This window comes from Podarcis bocagei (assembly GCF_964188305.1).
Source record: "Podarcis bocagei genome assembly, chromosome: 16".
NCBI lineage: Eukaryota > Metazoa > Chordata > Lepidosauria > Squamata > Lacertidae > Podarcis > Podarcis bocagei.
Window position 1 is genome coordinate 4,252,169 of NC_138142.1, and position 23,900 is coordinate 4,276,068.

The 23,900-nt window shown below is 44.1% G+C and overlaps 2 protein-coding genes and 2 long non-coding RNA genes across 4 annotated transcripts; 3 read left to right on the plus strand and 1 right to left on the minus strand.

Annotated features, from left to right (window-relative positions):
- Positions 1-195: 195 nt before the first annotated feature.
- Positions 196-10,115, minus strand: GPN3 (GPN-loop GTPase 3). The gene is made up of 8 exons (XM_081175500.1): positions 9,955-10,115; positions 8,730-8,838; positions 6,163-6,330; positions 5,468-5,592; positions 3,947-4,062; positions 1,994-2,090; positions 1,269-1,397; positions 196-647 (listed from the first exon to the last, which is right to left on the minus strand). The coding sequence occupies exons 1-8, from the start codon at positions 10,000-10,002 to the stop codon at positions 585-587; spliced, it is 855 nt and encodes a 284-aa protein (XP_081031626.1). The 5' UTR covers positions 10,003-10,115; the 3' UTR covers positions 196-584.
- On the plus strand, positions 10,044-11,716 carry LOC308576301. The gene is made up of 3 exons (XR_014003178.1): positions 10,044-10,142; positions 11,058-11,186; positions 11,397-11,716. It is a non-coding gene; the product is annotated as an uncharacterized lncRNA (long non-coding RNA).
- Positions 11,717-12,446: 730 nt separating this feature from the next.
- Positions 12,447-22,408, plus strand: DENR (density regulated re-initiation and release factor). Its single transcript, XM_081175385.1, has 8 exons — positions 12,447-12,649; positions 14,637-14,751; positions 15,803-15,822; positions 17,168-17,252; positions 19,249-19,332; positions 20,501-20,617; positions 20,989-21,128; positions 22,096-22,408. Exons 2-8 carry the CDS (start codon positions 14,646-14,648, stop codon positions 22,138-22,140), a joined length of 597 nt encoding a protein of 198 aa, XP_081031511.1. The 5' UTR covers positions 12,447-12,649; positions 14,637-14,645; the 3' UTR covers positions 22,141-22,408.
- LOC308576232 lies at positions 17,431-18,872 on the plus strand. The gene is made up of 2 exons (XR_014003158.1): positions 17,431-18,095; positions 18,416-18,872. It is a non-coding gene; the product is annotated as an uncharacterized lncRNA (long non-coding RNA).
- Positions 22,409-23,900: the final 1,492 nt, after the last annotated feature.

Here is a 23,900-nt window from a genome sequence, read left to right on the forward strand (position 1 = left end):
TTGTAGGGCAACAAGTTTCCTCCACCCCTGTTTTACTGGAGACTAAGGAGAGGGAAAGTTCTGTCTTAATTTTCAGCATGGGCCATGGAGGGAATGACCCGAATACACATGAGAATTCTTTTGTTAAAAGCTGCTGTCCTTCACAAAGCACAGAAAGGCAGCACTGAGCAGCAGGACCACAGCACTGTAGTTCAGTTCAGATTAAACACACTTCCAATTTATTTGTACATACTTGCTCCAGTTGCTTAAGTAAATACCACCATCAATGGTTACAAGGCTAAAATGAAAATGCTCCATCTTTTTTGTAGCTCAGTAAGCAACCAAGAAATGCAGAGAGTCAATAATTTATTTCTCATGATGCCCCTTCTTTGCCTAGTCACTTCTACAAATAATACAACTGTGTGAAGCGGCATTATATACACTTAATGTATTACACACACATATTAAAATGCTTTGCGGTGGGGAGAAATGCCCCTACTTCAATCGCTGCCCGAAATTTATCAAGCAGTTTGTGGTTTTCAAAACACAATGCATAGAAAATCTGAAGAGTCCTTTTTCTTTTTACAAAATAAACCCTTAAATCTTTATTCGTCCACTTGATCTTGGAAGTATTCATCAAAAGCAGATGATTTATCTTCCTCATTTTCCTGTTGGGGGAAAAACACACACAAACCTTTAACATTTTGAGTAGTTCAAGACAGCAAAAGATACACACACAGTCAAAAAAAGGAAGAAACCCTGTTGTAATCTTTCCTCATGAAAATAACAACCCCGACACACACACACAAATTTTTTATGGTCCATAATCCACAGTGAGGACACCAGAGTAAATATTTCTACCTGAAAATGGTGATAGGTTGTCTTTTCTTTTGTCTCTCTTACCCTTTGACGAGATTTAAAGAAGATGGAGAACATACTGAATGGACCCCAAAATAAGATGCAACACCCACAATTTGGGCCAGCTTTCTTTCATGCCAACACTATGCATGCATACCTGGGAATAAACTCCACTGAACAAAATGGCACTTCATGCATGAGACTATGCTTTTTAGGGGGCAAATTCACCCCCGCAACCGAACAGCAGCTAACCCTTCTCAGACTGAGGTCTACCTTGACACAAAGGTCACCCCTCCTGGGCGTGGCCAGTACTGGAGGGAGATCATATCAATGGCTGCTAGCCACAATGGTTAAGGGCAGATTTGTGGCCTTAATGTTCAAGGCTGGCTGAGGCCTAGCTAATGTTGCAGGAGGACTTTGGAACTTTTTACCTTTGGCTCTTTGAACTCCAGATCCTCCCCATATTGAATGGAGAAGTCTATGTGCTGCAGTACAATATTAATGCTTTCCTCATCGGAGCGATCAAATGGCAAAAAACGGACCATGCTGTAGTCGTCAATCTAAAAAAGAGGCAATAAACAGATATGTAGAGAGTGAGTGGCAACGAATTCAAGCAGTAACAGTTAACAAGCAAAACACTTAGCCCCCAGAGTGCTTTACAAGTGGGAGAGGCAGCTAATGCTGATACAGTCTGCTTTAATAGGCAATGGACCAACAACTGTACTGTGAATCAAGCCAGGTTATGAATGACCCTTGTGTCTGCATGTCCACCTTCTTCTCTCCTCCCTTTGCACCACACCTGTATCTGGTGCAGAAGTCTCCAATTAGCCACGGTTTCCTGTTTCATCAAAACCAGGACACTGTGGTTACTGGCTATGCACAAATACCAGATCTCAAACCAACTTCAAACCACAGTTTATGATCCTGGCTGGTTCTGAAGCTGGGAGTTAACCACATTTCTTGGTGTGGATGAAACAGGAAAATTGTGTAACAGGAATCTTCCATTGTAGCTGTAGCTTAAATTAAAGCCAGAGCTGCAAAGGAAGAACTAGAAGAAAAAAAACAACTAGAAGCTACTGCATTGGGTTATTGCAGGTGGCAATTTTAAGGTATAACTGTACTAATCTCCACTGCTGGATCTTAAAACACAACTTACCAACCCACAGATCGCCTGAGTTAGCTTCTTAAACCGTTTGCTTTTGAGCAAATCTGTAGAATCTTCCAGTGTAGAATACATGTCAGGGTCCAGATACCTGGAAGGTGTTGGTTGAAAAGTTAAAAAACACAGCAGTTTGAGAAGATCTTCATACTAACTGTCCATTAGCTGCGCCTTATACTAGTTACTCCTCACCCCAAAATTTCTGTTTGTGTTCCCTGACACAGGGGAAGAAGTTGATGAGGAGCTTTTGGTAGATCTCTGGGTGATTTGCAGTTTATCAGCAAGTGTTTACAACTCCCAGCAGCTAACAGAACAACTTTCCCCACCTAAATCAGGCAGCTGAAATGAAGAATGCTAATCAAGAGTGGATTTGTGTGAATGTGTGTGAGATGGAACTGCGAGCTCAGCTCAGTTCTGATACCACAAGCAATCTGCTTGGATTCTAACTGTACATCTTTGACAAATGGCTCTGCTTCAGCAGATCTTGGCGTTCTAGTAAGCGAACCAAACAACCACCAACATGTAAGTAGATCCCAGAAGTTCGTCCCTGCCCTGAGCTGCAATCCAGGGCTGTTTCCCCTCACAAATAACTGTGCACAGGGTCAGGTACACAAACCACTGCAAGCTGCCACAGGGCTAAGAACCCAACCCTGGAGGTTTTGTGAGTGGCACCAGATGTCAACCTCCACCACATGTACAAAGATGCTCTATATCTCCAGGTGGCTAACCTGTTGCCCTCTGGACTCCAACTCCCATCATTCCCAACCACTGGCTATGTTAGCTGGAGTTAATCCAACTACATCTGAAGGGCAAGAAATTAGCCCTTTCTGCTCTTCCGAGACTATTTTTTTTAAAATCATTTTTATTTGGGGGGGGGGATATCTTCACCCCTCCTTTCCATTATTGCATTTTCCTCCTTTCATTGGAAGCTGAACTCAAGTCATCTAGTGTGGCTGACTTTATCCTGGACAGTTCTGAAAGGTGGAGCTGATGGCAGTTGGTAGTGACAGGTTAGGAATATGCTGTCATATGCTAAGACAGGCTCATTGGTGCATTTAGCTTAGCACTGTCTACACTGACTGGCAAAGTCTGTCTAGGGTTTCAGGCAGCGGCCATTCCCAGCCTGACTGGGAGATGCTGAGAATTGAACTTGCTCGGGACTGGAAACTGCCACTCAGTACCTTCCTTCCCAGATAGGTCTCAATTATATAAACTTTGCTATATACAAAAAGGGATGGGAATTACCATATTTTTCTGTCTATAAGACACCCCCATGTATAAGACGACCCCTATTTTTGGGGACTCCAATTTAAGAAAATGGAGGGAGATGCCCCCTCTTTATAAGACACCCCCAAATTTTGGACATTATTTTTAAGGAAAAAAACCTAGTCTTATACATGGAAAAATACAGTACTTTTTTTCCTCCTTCTCATCTCATTCCTTTTGCCTTTTTATTATTGCATCGCTTAACCATTAATTTTTTTCCAGTTAAGAGTCACCCTAAACACTTAGCTTTTCTGCCAAACATGTGGTAAATAGGGCAGCCTGAGCCTCATGCCAGAGGATGACGAGGGAGGCTTTGAGATTGTGGCAGAATTGAATGTGCTGCTGCTGCTACCTACAAACAGAGTCTTCTGTATTTGGTGGCTGGTTGTCTCTGTGGTATTCTGGATCTGCTAGTTGTTACTGTGTTCCCCATATCTTATTTGTTTCATTTTATACTGCTATTTAAGAGGATATTTTACATAACTGATATCTATGCTGCTGTAAAATTTCATTTTTACCCTGTATTTTGGTATTTGACTTTTATTTCTGACATTTTTAGGATGTTACAAACCACTGAGAGATTTTCTTTGAAATATGAGGCAGTGTGTAATTTACATAAATAATAAAACATGAGATCCAGCCCCACAACACTGAGGCAAAAAGTCCGCATTTCCACATGCTTACTTTTCAATTTCTGCTTTGGCTTTCTTGCTCAGCAAGTCCATCTTTGTCATGACATTGACTTGGGGAATCTCTAGCGATATCATTGCACTCAGGGCAGCCATGGCTCCGGAAATAAACTAGCGAGAGAGAAAGACACAAAAATGAACGGAATTTGAGAAGAGATGTGAAGGTGCCCTGTTCCGAAAATGCCACCTGTTTAACTGCTGCTGCAGGGATGTCTCAGGCAGGGTGAAATAGGTGGCATCTGGAGGTCGCAAGGGATAGATGAAGGCAGGGATATTGTAGAGCTAGAAAGGGTGAAGAAGAGGGCAAGCAGAAAGATCAAGGGGGTGGAGCAACTCCCCCGTGAGGAAAGCTTACAAAAATTGGGACTTTGCAATTTAGAGAACAGGCAAGTAAGAGAATAATGATGATGATGTTATTATTTGTACCCTGCCCATCTGAATTATGCATGATGTGGAGAAAGCTGATAGAGAAAAGTTCCACACTTTCCCATAATACCAGAACCAAATGACGCTCAATGCTGGAATATTTAGGAGACACAAAAGAAGACAAGGGTTCACACGTAGTTACACTATGGCATTCCCTCCCCAAAAGTGGAAGTGATGGCTGTCAGCTTTAAAATGGGGTTAGGCAAATTCACGGAAGATAAGGCTATGTATTACGTCCAATATCAGAGGCGGGATAGCTCAGCTGGTTAGAACAGGGGTAGGCAACTTAAGGCCCATGGGCTGGATGCGGCCCAATCGCCTCCTCAATCCGGCCCGCGGACGGTCTGGAAATCAGCATGTTTTTACATGAACAGAAGGTGTCCTTTTATTTAAAATGCATCTCTGGGTTATTTGTGGGGCACAGGAATTTGTTCATATTTTTTTCCAAAGTATAGTCCGGCCCCCCACATGGTCTGAGGGATGTTGGACTGGCCCACTGCTGAAAAAGGTTGCTGACCCCTGGGTTAGAGTGTGGTGCTGATAACACCAAGGTTGCAGGTTCAATCCCCATATGGGCAGCTGCATATTCCAGGGGGTTGGACTAGATGATTCTCATGATCCCCTCTTCCAACTCTATGATTCCAGTTGCTGGGAATCACATATGGAGAAGAGGGCTGCTGCACCCAGGTCCTGCTTGCAATTTTCCTTCCCATAGGCATCTGGTGAGCCACTGTGGGAAAAGGATAGGCCTTGAGGCAAAACCACTTGCATTGCTCTTATTTATGTTCTCATCAACTGGAGTCTGAATGGTGCAGCAAGACTTTTTGTAGCACTGGCCCAGCGGGGTGGGGGGGTGGGGGGTGGAGATTAGGGCTCCACTTGAACCAGCACAAAGTCTTATGTCTTCCACTGTCCAGAAATCCAGTTGCTACAGCAATACAAGAAAGCAAGCAGCCAGATGGTTAAGACAGCAGGTTAATTTGCCTCAGAGTCATATTTGCATGCCAAATTGTGTTAAGACCCTAAAAAGAAAAAAGGGGTGTGTGTCTAGATTTGTCACTTGTTGGGGGTGGGCAGAATTATAAGTTACCTTGAAGGATTCCACCATAAACTGAGAATCAACAAGAAAAACGCCACAGACGCGGAACTCCCACTGCTGAAGCTGTTCGACAAGTTGCCTCATCACTGGCAGGTGCGTGTAGAGCTCAATCTGACCTGAGGAAGGGGTCACAACTTTTAAGAAATGTATTCGTTTCATGGACTTGCACCCTGCCCTTCCATAAAAGGTTCAAGGTAGCTAAACTTCTTCATTTTTTAAACAGCCAATCTATTTGAGACCAATAAAAACAACAATATATAATTAAGAACTGAAAACCGAAATAGACAAAAACGACAGTGGTTTAAAGACAAAGGCGAAAGCAAGTGGGGCCCAGACTCAGAGCAACAGGCATGAATTTTACCCTTATAGAGCAGGTGACATTCTAGCCACAAAAAAGCCAAATTGGGTTCCTAAAGCTCCTACACACTAGATCTTTTTCCATTCAGGCAAGCAAGAAGAATGATCACAATTCAAGGCCAGATTCCAGCCAGGTAAAAGCACCTAAGGAGGGTGCAGAACAAAGCTGAGGGAGGGGCTGCGCTAGTGGAAGGAGGCAGGGCCTGGAGGGGGTCCCAAGGGCACTACTGCAAAGCAGTGGTCCCTCCCCACAGTGTGTGTACTAAGGCTCCCCCCACAACTGTACTAAGCTTTTGTTTCCCTTTGTTATTTTAAAATTCTTTGCTCACCTGGGCAATCAAAGAGTATGTAATCGTCTTCCACGTGGCCAAGACATCCTTCCAGCCAGTCAAAGTTACTTGCAAAGTATTCCATACAAAATACTAAGCCACCATTGGGGCCAAACCTTAGAGAGTCGTCTTCCATGACATCGTCCACTTCAATTAATTCCCGGATATCTGAAACAAAAACAAAAAAGGGAGGGGGAACACAACAGTTTTGCTTGATTTCTCTCTCTCGCTCTCGCTCTCTATCTCATGTCTGTGTGCGTTATATTTTTTTACATCCTGCCTTTTCCCTGGACCAGAACTCATGGTGGCTTACAAATAAAAATACAAAACACAAAAGGCAGGGGCAGGAAGAGGAGGAGGAGCCTCATGTCTGTAGTAAATGACTTGGGAGAAGGGTTTCTCTGTGCATGACAGTTTTAGTCAGCTGGTGGGTTTGGCCCCCTTGATTCTGAGGGATAACTTTAAATCTCCATGGGAAGGGGAGATAGTGGAGGAAGTGCAGAAGTGTGGGTTGTCCTCCCTTTATATAGAGTCCATGACGTATAGCCACGCAAAGGCGGTGATCGCGCAAAGATTAAGGGATATTGCCAGACAGGAGGACATAGCCTGTGTGAAACCTGGGTTGTTTCTGGGGGAGCAGTTGTATCGGGCTGCTCCAGCTCGCTACCTGGCGGATATCCACTATGTGGAATACCGCAGACTATTTACTGCGGCTAGGCTGAATGTTCTTGACTCGGCGGTCCTGAAGGGAAGATATGGAGGAGTTCCATATGACCAGAGATTATGCCACTGTGCATTGGGTGAGGTAGAATCCACAGAGCACATTTTATTGAGCTGTCCCTTCTACAACGATTTAAGACAGTATCTTATAACTCCATACTTACCCCAGCTCAGTTCCCGACAAAGAGGAAAGCAGACAGCATATCTGCTAAATAAGTCTTCTGGGAAAACAACCTTGTCAGTGGCTAAATTTCTTTTCCTGGCACTCAAGTGTCGGAAACGTATAACTGAATGCTTTGATGTGGGTTATCTGTGAGAGGTCTAGTTCTGTGGCCCAACCTTACTTATGTATCTCCTATGATGTTATAGTTTATAATTATTGTGTAATGTTTTAATTCTGACTATCGGTCGAATAAAGAAATTGATTGATTGATAGTCAGCTGGTGACTGGGGAAGAGAAAGGAGGAATGGGGGAAAGGGAAGGTGGAAGTGGTTAAAGAAACATGTGGCATTTGGCAGAATGAGGGGGCATGTGGAAGGTAGGGAGGAAGGGGTGTGTGTGTGTGTGTTAGAGAGTGTGTATTAGGGCTCTGTAGATGGGGACGAAAGCTGAAGAGAAGGAACTGGGGAGGAGGCAAGTGGATGGGGTTAAGGGGGGATTTGGAGTGCTGTGAAGGAGCAACAAGGGGGAATTAGAAGAAATGAAGAGGAATATGTCAGTGTCCATCCCTTCTGGTGGTTGTTGTTGTTAACAACAACAACAACAACAACAACAACAACTATTTTATTATTTATACACAGCTTACAACAGATCTAAAATATAATAAAAACATCAATCCTTATAAACTTCCCTAAGCAGAGCTGCCTTCAGATGTCTTCTAAAAGTCAGATAGTTGTTTATTTCCTTGACACCTGAAGGGAGGGTGTTCTACAGGGAGGGCGCCACTACTGAGGAGGCCCTCTGCCTGGTTCCCTATAACTTTGCTTCTTGCAGTGAGGGAACCAGCAAAGACCCTCGGAGGAGGACCTCAATGTCCAACCGTACTCAACCGTCTCCCCCTGCCATTTCTCAGCTGCCTCATATGAGAAAGATAAAGTATCTGAAGCCCTCAAATAGTACCTTCACACAACACATTTTACTCCTGATACCATGTGTTATCTTCAACATGCTGTTCCAGATTCAATGAAGTGATTTAGAAGAGATATTTCATTAACAACCAAACACCTAAACACGTACATCAACTAAATTTAACCTCTAACTAAACAAGCTAACTGACAGGCTTGCACTAAAAACTCTATTCATCTTAAATATACAATAACATGTATCATCATGGGTGTGTGTGCAAAAGGGGCCGCAGAATAGGAGAGTTGGCAGCATGGAAATGGTAGTGGTCTGTGTTCAAGTTGGAATTGGAAGCAGCAGAAGCGAGAAAAAAGGGGCTGAAGGTGAGAACAGGGGTGTGCAAAAGGGAGTTGTGAAAAAAAGGAGGCATGGAGGTGAAGATGAAAGCGAGAGTATTAGAAGGGGTGTAGAATAAGAGGGGGTGGTGGCTTCATAATTGGGCAGAAAAAGTGAAAAGGGTGCTCAGTAGCTGCAACATGTGGGAGGTGGAAGATTCCAGTGATTCCCATGTGAGTGGTCTGTGTGCAGGGAGGGGCACTGCAGAAAATACCAGTTGCTGGGGAACTTGAGTGGGAGGCTGCTATTGCACTCATCCTGTGAGAACAGAATTCAGCAAGCCTCTGCTTATCATAGAACCATTAGTTCAACCCCTGGCAATGCAGGAATCTCAACTAAAGCATCCATGACCTGCTGCATCCCCATATGCTTCAAGCCTTGGCCTTACCTGCCATGACATCATAGTCAAAGTGTTCTGCAGCGGGATCAAGGTTCACTACCTGTACCGAGCGATTCAGTTCTTCGCAGTGTTGGACCATGGTGGAACAGTAAGTGCTCTGGAATTTTAAAAATCCAGAGCATTAACAAACTAGCAAAAGCCACCAGGAGAGCTTCTATCAGTGGGCAGGAATCCAACATCTGAGGAGAGGAGATAATTGAGACATCTCTGCCGACAGTCTCCTTTGGAACATGGGGCAGTCATTTGCTTTCCATTGAATAACATTGAGCACACTCTATCTGGGTCCCTAATAGGCATGATCAGACGGTTTTACAGAAATTTTGTTTAAATTTTATGAAAATCACCATGGTTATAATTTTACAGAGAAAATGGGTATTCTGAAAAGCTCTGAATAAACAGCTGCCTCTACATCAGCCTGTCCATGTGACAAGATCATCCAAGGCCTCATCTGTGTGTCTCTACCATGTGAGCCCAGATGGGTGACAACTGTGGAGAAGACCTTCTCAGTGCTGCCACCCCATTTATGGAATTCTTTCCATTAGTTTGGATTGCCTTTGGCTATCTTTTTAACCCCAAGTTGGACTTTAAAAGAAAAGATTCTAGGCATTATTATTTTTTCTAGGCAATGATATCGCTGCCAGTTTCCCCCCTTCCATTCAGTTTTATCCCTTTAAATTTTTGCTGCTCTTTTCGCTGCACTGTTGCTTTTTTATTTTTACCGCCAACTCCAGCCAATGAGAGTTGTGGTCCAAATCATCTGAAGAGCAGCAGCAGGAATAAGCAGCACTTAAAAACCAAAGTATACTAAGAAGCTTTTACTTTGGTAAAATCGATTGAAAGTGGTTTTCGTCTGCCATCAATACTGTATATGCAACTTTTTGGAACGGTGACTTTATTAGACTGGGTGAGACAACACCGACTTTATTTGCCAAGCTCTGTATTCCCTTTTCGACGACTGTTTTGTTAGCTTCTTGTTAACTTCAATATTGTTAATTTAATTAATAATTCAAAAATCTATTAACGAGGAGTAAAACCCCTTAAAGAGGCAGAAAAAGACGAATAAGCTTTTAAGAACCTCGGCTATAAACTGCGTTGCTGTGCATAGCAAGGGCGGCAGTTTTGGGCGGCTGGAGAGGATCATTTAATGCAGCAGCAGCAGGAGCATCCCTTCCAGAGGCCCCTTCGCGGGGCTCGAGTCAAGGCCCGCACTCACCTTCCCGCTCCCCGCGGGACCCATAACCAGCTGCGCATAGCGAAGCATCTCGGCCTCCTCCCGAGCTCAGCGCCTGGAAAAGACCGAGCGCCACTACTTTGGCCCAACGGGCTACCCGTAGCGCGCACGCACTTCAACTTCCTGTTCTCGCGCCACCCGGCTCCATGGTCTGTACGTCACTTCCGCTGGTACGGCAAGCCCAAGGGCCCAACCGCAGCAAGTCAAACTCGGATCCTTTGGGCAGCTTTAGTAACTGTTTGAAGAGCCGCCAGAGCCCGATCTCTCTTCTGGAGTGTTGAAGAGGGGGCGGGGCGGGGCTTTATTTCATGCCTTGGCCCCGGAGGGTTGGAAATGTGGGGGTTTTGGGGTGTTGTTGTTTTTTTGCAAATGAGGCTCCAGTCCTTAAAAGGGCTTTCTGATTCAGTAAAAAATATTTTTTATTATTTATTTTGGACTCTGCCTTTCTGTGATAAAAGCAAACTCATGATGGTTTTAGAAACACACACACACATGTATCTTTAAAAAAATGTCCTGTAAAGCCCCACAGAGCTCGCCTGCACTTACTCTAGGGTCAGGGTGCATCATAGGATTGCTATATTGGGCTGCAATCCTGCATCCACTTACCTGGAACTAAGTTTCATTGAACTCGACACATATTTAGAGTTGAATTAGATACAGGACATATGTATGAAAGTGTTCATCAGGGCATATACAGAGCACACAAACCCAAATGCCACAGGGTTAAATGAATCCATAGGTCTTCTAAGGTGTCCGCAATTATTATTATTTTTAAAAAGTATTTATTTTACATATTTTCCTGATCATGATAAAACCTTGCAAGTGGCTTGCAAGAAATATTAACATTATTGGTTTTAAAAAACTGGTTAAAAACCTTTAACATAATTAAACCCTATAAAAATTATATATATCTAGGTGCAGAATAAAAAAAATGTCTGCAGCAGTGCAGATACAGTATTTGTCATTTTCGAGGTTAGTAAGTAATAGGAAAGCAGTACATCAAGTATGCAATGGAACAAATAATAATTTACTGCCCCACAAAAGACTCCCCATAAAATAAAATTATTTGTTGTTTTGTTTGTTAGCAACCTACCCAACAGTGCATCTGCCAGAACAACATTTTCAGCAAAACTCTTGGTTACAGGTGGGAGACAAAGAAGATAAGGCCAGAAGATAATGGGGGTGTTGTGTCTGTTATCCTTATTGGGAAATGGGTAAAAGGTGGATCCAGCTGATTTTAAACGGATCCTCCTGAATTCATTGTTTTTTCATTCAAATTAAATAAAACTGCCATGATACTGTAGATCATGTCTTAGTCTGTAGGCAGCATCAAAAAAATCATGCATCCACTGTTTCATGGGGCCGCAATGGCGCAAAAACATGGTTAAAAAACACGGATCCTCATGATTTTTGCACTAGATCAGCCCGAAGTCACCATCTGATCTAAAGTGTCCAGATCAATGGAAGACAATAACACAATGAAATTCAAAACAGTAACAATTTATTGTGCATTTATTCAAAATCCATTAAAAAATACTTATTTTTATTCCATTCTCTTCCAGTTCTTTTTCTTCTTGACACGTGGAGTTACACAGGAAGTAGATCATATATCCTAAGGAACGGAAAAACCCAAAATTCTGTGAGATCTTTTGAGGCAAAATAATGTTAACAATTTTCAGATCTCTCTCTGTCCCCTGCCCTGCCCTGTCTTTTGCCAAAACAAAGGTGTCAACCCTGTGCCCAGAGCCGCCGCCCCCCCCCCCCGGCCTCCCTGGGCTGCAGGAGTTGCCAGAAGGAGGCCTACAAAATGCCACCCAACCATCTTAGGCACTCCACTCTGCATCTGCATCACTGTATTGTGAAATCGTCAGGGGAACTATTTAGTTATATGACCACAGCAGTCAGAGGGGTGTTGGCTAACATATGGAAATCTGACATATGTCCCTGAATTTCATTGTGTTGTTGTCTTCCATTGATCAGGACAATTTTGATCTGATGGTGACTTCGGGCTGATCTAGTGCAAAAATCATGAGGATCCATGTTTTTTAACCATGTTTTTGTGCCATTGTGGGCCCACGAAACAGTGGATGCATGATTCTTTTGATACTGCCTGCAGACTAAGAGATGGTCTACAATATCATGGCAGTTTTATTTAATTTGAATGAAAAAATCATATGAATTCATGAGGAACTGTTTAATATCAGCTGGATCCGCCTTTTACCCGTTTCCAACCGAGAATATAGCTCCCTGCAACACAAAACATTTTAACCAAAGATGATTAAAGTTCATTTCAACATAGAACATTTTAACCACAATAATAAGGTACAGCAACACGATGCGGGGCTCGAACCACCAAAGCACAGCCCAAGGTGGGCGGGAGAGGAGGGAGGGAGGGAGGGCTCCGCGTGACTACGGCGGCCGGTCCGGCCCATTCCGCGCAGTCGCAGCGAAGGCGGAGCCGCTCCTAGAACGAGAGTCATCGCCAGCCCGGGCGACTCTCCGGAAGGAACCTCGCGAGCAGCGGGCGGCTCTCGCGATATCTCTCTGTCCCTACCTGAATCTGCTGCTTGCTGCTGCTGCTGCTGCTGCATGTGCCACTCAGGAGGGTGGGAACGGCAGGAGGAGGAACCACCGCCCCCTTCCTCCCCCCGGACCCCGGCTGAGGGCCCCCCCTCGGGTAAGAGACGCGCCCCCGCCCCGCTGACCCCCCCTGGCACTTGGTGGGCAAACTTGGGCTGCTGCCCAGCCCCGAGGCTGGCACGGCTCCCTCCGCCCATGCCCTGCCCAGCCCCTCCCTGGCATCTCCCTTCCTCTCCCCCCCAAAAAAGTTGGCACTTGCAGCCCTGCCTGCATCGTGGCCCTCGCCCGCAAAAATGGTTCTGCTGGTGCCCGGCATTCAGGGCTGGGTGCTCCCCCTCCACACCCTGGGCAACTGTTCCGGTGCCAGGCTCCCAAAGCCCTGCAGGGGGCTGTGGAGAATGGCCCCCACCCAATTCCTGAAGAGCTCAGTATGAGAGGGGGAGGTGGGCAGAAGTGAAGGAGGAATGAAATGGAACCTAGCATAAATCAGTTTAAAAATATCAGATAACAACAAGAAGAAGCTTAAATGAAAACCACTTTGGTTGGTGGAATTGGCATCACTGCCACATAATACCCGTTCCACTTTTGTAAGAACTTTGGAACTCCCTGCCTATTGAGATCAAGCAGGCGCCTTCAGTGTACTCTTTTTGGTATCTGCTGAAAGCATTCTTCTTTAGACAAGCCTACCCAGATGTATAGGAAGTTGAGGTGATTTTGGTCTGTATTTTTAACCTCCGTATGTTTTAAAATATGATTGTGAAATTTTCTCATTTTTGTTGTTTCGTCTTTCTGTAAACCACTTTGAGGTATTTAACAATCAAGCCATGCATAAATTTTATTAAACAAACAAATGACCGTACACAACGACTTAATGCTGTAAGCGTAGTGGCATCTGCTCAGAAGTAAATCCTGTTGAATTCAATGAGGCTTGCTACCAGGTAAGGGTTTAGGACTGCAGCCTTACTCTGGCTCAGCCTGTTGGTTGCCTAGATTTAGACTTTAATTTAAGAGTCGTAAGCTTCCTGTAGGGATATTAAAAGACAAAACAGTCCCTGTTTGCAGGCCCACAGTGTTCATTGCTTGCTTATATTCTGCTTTTCCCTTCTGAGGGAATCCCTAATAGACATGATGCAAAAAGAAAAAGGAATGGAGAGGAAAGAGGAAAAGTATCATATTTATTTACTTATAGAAAATTTATATACTGCTAATTCTCCCTTCTGTGCCCCATTGTGGCCCATTTGCTCTCTGTTCACTTTGTTTATTGCGTGATTTCTTTCTTCTATGACTTGATTTGTTGTAATGCAGTTTGGAAAATTGTTTTTATCATACTCTATTCTGCTTTACTTTACTGTGTGAAAAGTGGTATATAAATCTTTTTATAAATTAAATTTATAAATAAATTAAACCTAGCACACACACCACCCAGATCCTGGCCCAAGCTCCCCACATCCCAGTGCCCAAATCTCCTTGTTTTGCCAGAACCGTAGCTATCTTTCTTTTAACTGGTTCAGAGTTGCCACACACACCCTTTTTTCGGTTCACACTTGGTATTTGTAATTAGTAATTTTTGTTCATCTCCCACCACTGTGCTTTGCCTGCCCCAAGATTGGTACCCAGATTTATAACCACCACTTTCACATTCAGTATCTCCCCTCCTTATTCAAACTGGTACCTTGGGCTCTTCCTTAGACACACAAATGCCAGTCCTTTGGCTTTCTCTACTGTCTCTGCCCAAAAAACTCAGATCCATCTCCCCATTCCCACATCTGTGCTTTGCTTCCTGGTGGTAGTAGCAGCCACAGTAATCTCACTTTGCTTCGCACACTTACATCTATGCTGTCAATACCTTCCCCCTTCCCCTTCTCTTTTCGGGCCCAAATCCCGTATACAGGATTGCAGAGTAAACTAGCCATCTCTTACCACACCTTTGATCTTTAGCCTGTTGTCGGTTATTAGATTAATTCAATTTATATCCTGCCCTTCCTCGTGAAGGGTGGCAGTGCCATGCCAGCTGCCGCCCATGGCTTGCGTTGGTTTCTAAGTCTGAAATATGCACTGAGCTCCTCTGCTTGTGTGATTCCTAGACTTGTGATATGGCAATGGATGCACCTGAGTCTGCACTTCTTGATTGTAAAGGAGACCAAAGGTGCCACGCGAGGCCAGACGCAGACTATCCTCTCCGAGTTCTCTACTGTGGAGGCAAGTACTAACCAAACTGTTACTGTAAATAATAACAGCCCAGGATAGTTTGCAAAAGAGGGCAAGTTGTTGATTATTTAAAAAACAGAAAGGAGTCTTGTGACACTTGAGAGCCTAACTATTTTTTCACTGTGGCTTCTGTATATTTGATCAGTGATTTGTATCCCCTGATTTGTACTCAGTTATGAAGTTTGCACATTTGACTAAATTGTGATTTAGCATAGTGAGGACTGGCTGCACCAAAGCCTCGGGATTAGCCTCTCCCATCTCCTCCCCCCCCCAATAGTTTTTATTAAAGTTTGAAAAAAGATCTACAAAGATTAATATCAAATACCCAATAAACGAATTAAATAAAAAGACAAACCAACAAGAGGAAAAGAAAAAAGAAAAGAAAAAAGGGGAAAGATAAAAGAATAGAATTTGTGGAATGCCCTCCCTGGTGAGGTGCTTCTATCTTCCTCATTCAAGAGGAATTTTTAAAACATTCCTGTTCAGCCAGGCATTTGATCACTGAAATATACTGTTTCCTGCAACCTTGAAGTTAGTAGTTGTGTGAGGGTACGTTGCTGATAGTTTTAAACAAGTATCTATTTTACTTTAATGGTTATTGTTTTTACTGCTTTGTTGTTTGCTGCCCTGGACTCTCTTATTTCCTTGGTCCTTTGCTATAGCTTTGGAGGAAGCCTGTGGCATCATTTTGTCAGCTTAACTTGCAGTGTAAAATGAGTAACAAAGGAAGCTGTAATATACCAAGTCAGTCCATTGGCCCATCTAGTTTAGTATTGCTTACACTTCCTGGAAGCAGCTCTCTAGGCATTCAGACAGGAGGAGACACTGCTAGCCCTACCTGGAGATGCTGGCGACCTTCTGCATGCATAGCAGGTGCTCTTCTAAGCCGCAGCCCCTCCTTGATTTTTTCCTCAGAGAATTCCTCTTAGTAGGAATCAATAGACTGTTTAGAAGTGTTTGTCTTAAATGTTAATTTTTTTAAAACTATGAAAACTGCAGAGAAAACAAAGAGAAAAAACTCCCTTCTCTTTTCTTTCCACAGTCTGCTCGTTGCCAACAGAGGTGAGTTGCCTTAATTTTGATTAATTTAGGCCTTGTCTACCTATGGAAGCAGTGGAATGAGGCAATTGCCTGGAGTGTGTGCCACTTCTTCCCAGGCTGGTCTGATGTTCTAGACAGTATATCAGCCCCTTGCTCTTTTCTCTCTGTGTCTTTCATCATTCTTCAACATGATGCCCTTAAATGGTTGCTGGAATACAACTCCTATTGTCCCTGACCACTGGCCATACTTGCTGTGGCTGATGGGAGTTGGAGTCTAACAAATACTTGGTGGGCCACAGCTCCCCCCCCCCCCTTTAAATATTCTGGGTAGTCCAAGACTTTACTGATTTTGGTAGTGAGCAGTGGCAAAAAGAGAGGGGGAAATTACAATAGACACAGTTCTATCAGTGATGTCAGGTGCAAGGACAGGTGGGCATGTTTTGCTGGAATTAATTAGACCTGCTCCTGGAGGTTCCCCACCCCTGGTTTTTAGCTTTCCCTCCCTGCACGAAAGCCATATATATATATATATATATATATATATATATATATATATATAAAAAAATTTTGCAAGGATAACAAAACATATATCAAGACTGAGCGAGTGTGAGTTATGCCAGGTAGGGCATTCCACAGAGCTGCTGCCATTACTGTAAAGCAGGTGTGGGGAACCTTCAAGCCCCCCAGAAGTTGTCTAACTACAACCCTTACCATCCCTGGCCATTGGCCATGCTTGCTAGGGTTCATGGGAGTTGTAGTTCAGCAAAATCTGGAGGACCAAAGGTTCACCACGCATGCTGTAAAGCAGGGGTCGGCAAGGCTTACCGAGCATGGGCTGGATCACTCTCACGGAGATCCTCCGTGGGCCAGGCCAATGCAGCGTGACACCAGAAATCACATCTGTGCATGTCTGTGGTGTTGGAAATTGCTTCTGCGCATGCCCAGATGCCGAAAATTGCACCTGCGCAGAAGCGATTTTCGGCATCTGGGCATGCACAGAAGTGATTTCCGGAGCCGTGGGGACTCGCTGAGCGGGCGGCTTGGTTCAGGGACAGCTCTTGGGCCAGTTAAACGGCCTCCATGGGCCACTTCCGGCCCATGGGCCTTAGGTTGCCAACCCCTGCTGTAAAGACTCTTCCCCCCGCTGGTGGGGTGGGGAATTTGCACCAGGAGCAGACCTTCCTTTTATGGTGCTCAGGAGTGGGAGAGGCACTCTTTAATAATATGCTGGACCCAGGGTATTTGTCAGCCCTTATTGTACAGGGACACTATCATCAATGCTACTATTATACCCTGTGAAAATATGTGTGTGTCTGTGGAGGGGTTCCCTCAACTAACAAACTTATTCTGTGTGCTTTTTCCTCAGTATTGCGAATACATGCCGGATGTGGCAAAATGTAGGCAATGGCTAGAGAAAAATTTTCCAAATGAGTTTGCAAAACTTACTGTAGGTAAGAAGATCTTTGTACTGTTTTTAATGTGAGATTGTAGGACAATGAAAAGGGTTCAGATGCTCAAGAGAGGATAAAATCAAGGGAAATTTTGCCACAGATATAAAAAGGAGCAGGATGTGCGTCTTTACGTGTAAAGTATCTGTAATTATACTACCTGTAATTAGAACTGAGCATAGTGTCCCTAGTGCAGCAGGGGCAGGGGAACTTGTGGTATCTACGCTTTTTTTTACTAGAACTCTGAGATCTGCCAAGCAGAACCTGGTGGAAAATACGTACACTTGGGGCTGAAAAATTAGGATCACAGGAATATGTTCTGAATACCAGCACTGAACTGAATCCAGCCTTTCCACACAATCATCCAGTGATGGAGCCTTTGCCAACCAGGTGCTCTTCAGATGTTGGTGGACTACTGCATGCTTGCGCAAGGCTGATGGGAGTTGTAGTCCAACAATGTCTTAAGGGTTCCAGGTTGGTCAAGGCTGCACTACTGGCTGCCTCACTTCCCTTCCAGCATTCCACATTTCATGCTATGATTTCCACCCCCAGGGAGGATAGCTACCGTATTTTATTTTGGCCATTGATAAAACATAGGGCGTCAGAAACCCTCAGTGGGCTACATCTCACTAGTAGTAACTAACTGCTTCTTTCCAAATTTCATATCCCCTTTCACTCTGGACATAACTCTGTATTACTCCTGGCTTTGCTGATACATGCCTCTTGTATCCCACAACCCTCTGCTTGGATTAGCGACAGACACAGAAGGTCTGCTAAGCACAACTAACCTGGACCAAGGCTTAAACAGATTATTTACAAGAGCTTGTGTCTTAATTAACTACAGTGGTGCCTCGCAAGACGAAAAGAATCCGTTCTCTTCGTCTAGCGGTTTTTTCGTCTTGCGAAGCAAGCCCATTGACGGATTAGCGCTATTAGCGGCTTTTAGCAGCTTATCAGCTTATCGGATCAGCTGATAAGCAGCTTAGCGGCTTAGAAAAGGGGGGGAAGGAAAAAAACCCCGCAGGAACTCGCAAGACATTTTTGTCTTGCGAAGCAAGCCCATAGGAGATTCGTTTTGCGAAGCACCTCCAAAACGGAAAACCCTTTCGTCTAGCGGGTTTTCCGTCTTGTGAGGCATTCGTCTTGCGGGGCACCACTGTAGTTAGTCTTGAAGGCAGCCCAGGACTCTTGTTTTTGCTACAACAGGTCAGCATGACTACTCTTCTGGAATATGTTCCATGAAAGCTGTTTTACACTATCCCAAATTTCTCTTCAATTTCTAGAGAAGAGGTAGTCTTCCTTTCTATGGCGGATGCTTACTGGGGAGTAAATCCATCATTTTATTTGTATGCCACCTTTCCAAAGTTAAAACTGAAGGCGTCTTACAACATATAGGCAACCCGTTTTGCATGGGGGTTACATTCCGGGTCACAGTGTGTGTCTGCGGAGCGTGCGTAACCCGTTCTACCCCATTCTACCCACTTTTCCAGCAACTTCTGAGTTTGCGACACTGCGCATGTACACAATTGCACATTCTTTGAACACACGCAGAATGGGAGTTGCCCGTATTTAAAAATTTCATAACTACAAACATAACAAAAGTAGTCATAAGCAATAAACAAATCATCAGAAAGAATATATTCAAACTGAACAATTTTCACATAAATAATAAGATAGAAAATAAAGCCTCAAAAAATTAACAGCAGCAACTCTTCCCCCGCTAAACAATACCCCAGCGCAAGATTCTGTTCAGCCGCCTCAGCTTTTATAGCTGGAGTCAGTCAGGGACCTGCCTTGCCAGGCCAGGCGAGAAGAGGTCTGCAGAGGGAGGGAGTAGGTCTTCCAGGACTCACAGCCAAGATGGTCACTGTTGATGTTCCACTGTTGTGGGAGTGTGTGTGTGTGGCCGAAGTACCATTATTTGCAAAGTCACTTTGCACTTAAATTTCTTTTCTCCCCCCAAGCTCAATTAATTAATACCATTTTTTTCTTCATACAGAAAATTCTCCTAAACAAGAATCTGGTGTTGGAGAAGGACAAGGAACAGTGGGTGAAGAGGAAGAGAAAAAAAAGCAAAAGAGAGGCAAGGTCTAAACCAGGGGCAGGGGATTTTTTTCAGCCTGAGGGCATCATTTCCCTCATGGACACAGCCAGGGCGGTGTAGTTGTTAGAGTGTCAGGCTAGCACTTGGGAGACCAGGGCTTGAATATCCACTTGGCCATGAAACTCATCGGGTGGCCTTGGGCTAGTCAGTCACTCTCATCCTAACCCACCTCACAGGTTTGTTGTGAGAATAAAATGTGGGGGCAGAGACCTATGTACACCACCTTCAACTCCACCACCAACTCCTTGGGGGGAAAGGTGGGATATAAATACAATAGATAAATAAATAACCTTCCAGGGTCTGCATGCTAATAGTGGGCAGGAGGGGGGCAGAAATGGGGGGGGGGCTAGAGGCAAGTGTGGGTCATGCAAAAGGTGTGTCTCTTAATCTTCTTAGGGTAGGCCACAGTCGAGCCACATGAAAGTCAAATTATCACACTTTAAAGAGACATGCCTGGAGAAAGAGTGAGTGGCCTGGGGAAAAATAGTTTTGGTATGTTTAGCCTGGAGAAGAAAAGACTAAGGTGATATGATAGCTGCCTTCAAATGTCTGAAGGGCTGTCACATGGGAAATGGAGCAAGCTTGTTTTCTGCTGCTCCGGAGGGTAGGACACGAACCAATGATTTCAAGTTACAAGGAGGGAGATTCTGATCAAGCATTCTGAAGAACTTCCTGGTGTTAAGAGCTGTTCAGCAGTGGAACAGTCTACTTGGGAAGGTGGTGGACTCTCCATCAATGGAGGTTTTTAAACAGCACTTGGGTACTTGAGATTCCTGCATTTCAGGGGTTTGGATTCTTGGGGTCCCTTCCATCTCTGCAATTCTGTGATATTCCTGAGGGTCAGATGAAGAGGTCTGGAGGGCTGCATTCACCTCCCCCACCCCAAAGGCCTGAGGTTCATCTCATGAAATCTTGGTCTAACTAGCTGGTGATTTATGAGTTTAATAGAATAGTAATAATAAGGGGAACGTTAAAAGAATAGCTGGGTCTCGGCTATTTTGTGTTGGGGTGGTGGACAGCAGTGCTGGTGGAGGGATAGGAAACTATAAAACCCAACCAATCCCTGACGCTTGTGTTTCTGTAGTCTGAAGAGCAAAGTGTGGGTTCTGAGGTGTTTATCGATAATGATGTTATGTTCTGTTCCTAGGTGGAAGAGGTCAGATAAAACAGAAGAAGAAGACGGTACCACAAAAAGTTACGATAGCGAAAATTCCTAGAGCAAAGAAGAAATACGTCACAAGAGTGTGTGGTCTTGCAACTTTTGGTGAGTCAAGAAAGGGCCTTGTTCACATGGAGGTATCTGTGACATTTAAACAATTTTTTCATGCAGAGCATAGTTAAACAATGGAACTTGCTACCCCAGGAGGTAGTGATGGCTTTAGAAGAGGATTAGACAAAATAACGGAGGATAAGGCAGTCAGTGAGCCATGATGGCTTTGCTTTGGAAACAGCAGGAGCAGAGAGGTGGTCTTGCTTGTGGGTTTCCCAGAAGAGGCATTTGTTTGGCCACTGTGAGAACAGGATGGTGGACTAGACGGGCCGCTGTCCTGATCCAGCGGACTGTTTTTCGGTTCTTTGAAGAAGCAAAGATGAAATCAGTATTGTTTTATTTGTGTTCTTTTCTACTCCAAACAGAAATAGACCTTAAGGAAGCACAAAGATTCTTTGCTCAGAAATTCTCCTGCGGTGCCTCAGTAACAGGAGAGGATGAAATAATCATTCAGGGGGACTTTACAGACGACATCATTGACGTCATCCAGGAAAAGTGGCCTGAGGTAAATAATTTCTCTCCCCATGTATTTCCTTCCTTATCCACTTGCATCCAATTGAACTTCTGGTCACTGTGAACTTTTAAGTTTTGCACCACCAAGACACTTCAGGCAACATTTTCAGGTGTCTGTGAGAGGAAAAAGAGTAAGAATTGGTGAGAGGAGTTGATGGCTAAGTTAACTACAGATTTAGACCTCGTGAAGACTAATAACTCTGCACGACACTTTCAGCAGGGTTGCCATGTTTCAAAAAGTGAAAATCCAGACACAAAAGTTGCAAAAATTTTTTTTTGAAGTTTTTGAGCTAGTTTTAAGGGAAATCACCCAAACCAATGCTGCTGACATGGGTTGCCATACGACCAGATTTTCCCAAACATTTTTAGCGGTTTTCGCCCGGACACTGCTTCTGACTGCAGTATTCCGGCTATGTCCAGGAAATTCGAATCGTACGGCAACCCTGTTTTCAGGATTCTCTGGGTGTGGAGCCACCATAATTTTTTGCAGCCTAGTTGTGGTCATGCATGTTCCTAGATGGGCAACACTCCAGAGTTTCTGACTGGAAGCTCTGTCGTGTAGCCGATCCAAGCAGGGCTTGGAAGTCACTGCCAGTCAGTGGTGCTTGGCTTCCTTTGAACCCAAGCTGTGCTGCAATGGGGAAATGGGTCTCCTGACATCATGATGACATGGGATAAAGCAGTGGTGAGGGACCTCAGTTTCCAATCTGCTGGGCTGAAGAGGCTTCCCACCCCGGCTCAAAGGAAAGGTGCTGCAACTTCTTTGTGTGTGGCCCCAGAGAGGCTTGCCAGATGCCTCCATGTGGTCTTTTAAGCACCAGCTGACCTTGCTACCTTAGGTCTTTTTAATTACAATCCATTGGGTGCTTTAGCATTTGCACCAACTTCTCCCTTGTTGGGTTTTATACTGATTTTAGTTGCTTTTTGCGTTTTTGATAACAGAATTTCGTGTCTTGCAGGTTGATGATGATAGCATTGAAGATCTAGGAGAAGTAAAGAAGTGATGCTGTTTTTTTAAAAGAAGAAAAACAACACTGCCTTCTAACAAACACCAAGTTCTAGTCAACGTAGCCAAAGCAAGGCTTCTACGTGTGTTCGCCTGACAGCAGAACTGTTAAAGGGGCACCCTTATTACTGTTGGCATTTTCACTGTTCTGTATTGGCTGCTTATTTTCTGTTTGTGATTTTTGCCAAAGTTTAAACCTGGGGGAAGTGAGACACTCATGCCTCCGCATGAAGTAGAGACTTAAATAAAGAAGTTATTGTTCCTCACCAAGTAAGCGGTTCCTTTTTTCCTAACACAATTCTCCGTCCCTCAGAAATACAGTGGTGCCTCGCAAGACGAAATTAATCCGTTCCGCGAGTCTCTTCGTCTTGCGGTTTCTTCGTCTTGCGAAGCACGGCTATTAGTGGCTTAGCGGCTATTAGCGGCTTTAAGAAAAAGGAAACAAACTCGCAAGAACTCACAAGACGTTTCGTCTTGCGAAGCAAGCCCATAGGGAAATTTGTCTTGCGGAACGACTCAAAAAACGGAAAACTCTTTCGTCTTGCGAGGCATTCGTCTTGCGAGGCATTCGTCTTGCGAGGTACCACTGTACTGATGTATTCTCTCAAGGTTCAATCTGCTAGGTATTTAAAGTAGACTTTAAATCTGGTTTCTGTCATTGATGTGCTGCAAAGCACTCTCTTTTTGTGTCTGCTGCAAGAGGCTAACCCAGTTGTTCCTTCTGGGGTTTGTAGGTGCAGAGTTTGCCTTCAAGGTGCTTGGTGTTTTGCATCTGCACAGTCGCCAGAAGAATTCTGGCATTCATGGCTATGGAAAGGAACTTTTGAATATGGGTTGAAATCTCATCTTGACAGATCTGTGTTGGTTTAGGGAATGGGTAGTGGTGAGGACTTACTACATTGGCTGGTGAATCAAAAATCCATGCCACAGTAGGGTAATACCTTTAGACCAGCTAACCTGCCACGGGATATTGGGCAAGATTTGGAGTTCTCCATAACTATTGACGTCACGTGGCTTTTGAAAATAGGTAATTTTGAGAGGTTTGCAGACCTGAGGAGGGCTTCCAGCAGTAAATGAATTGGGGTTTTCATACCATGCTTACCCCTTCATTTCTGTCCACAGCTAGTAGAAGGAAAATGAATTATGCCAAATAAGCACTATTGCATCCCTGTTCTTGATATACAATAGTACCTTGGTTTTCGAACGTAATCAGTTCCGGAAGACAATTCAACTTCTGAAATGTTTGAAAACCGAGATGCAAAGGGCGGTCTGCCAATTCAATAGAGAAAATTGTGAGAAACAACAGATACACGTAGTGGAACCCGTTCAACTTCCGAGGCACTGTCGAAAACGGAAGCATTTACTTCCAGGTTTTCGGTGTTCAGAAATCAAAATGTTCACCAATGGAGACGTCCGAAAACCGAGGTACCACACTATATGTTTTTGGTGCCTTTCATTTTGGATTTTTCTTGGCATGGAACTTTTGGGTGCTTTCTGGTGTCGTTGTTTACTACAATACATGGATGTGCTTAATGATTATGTTTACAGCTGCTTAAAGCGTACAGCTGCAGTCTTTCAGTATGCTATATTTACCCACCCTGCAGAGAAGAATTAATTCTCTTTACATTTGGTCTGATAAAGAGTTGTGTATGAACTGAAAGTTCACATCCTTCTACACTGTGACCAAAAGCTGGTCAAACAAAGGATTATCTCCATCTTTAATTAGGACCTTGGAAACAAAATTTTAATATATAGATG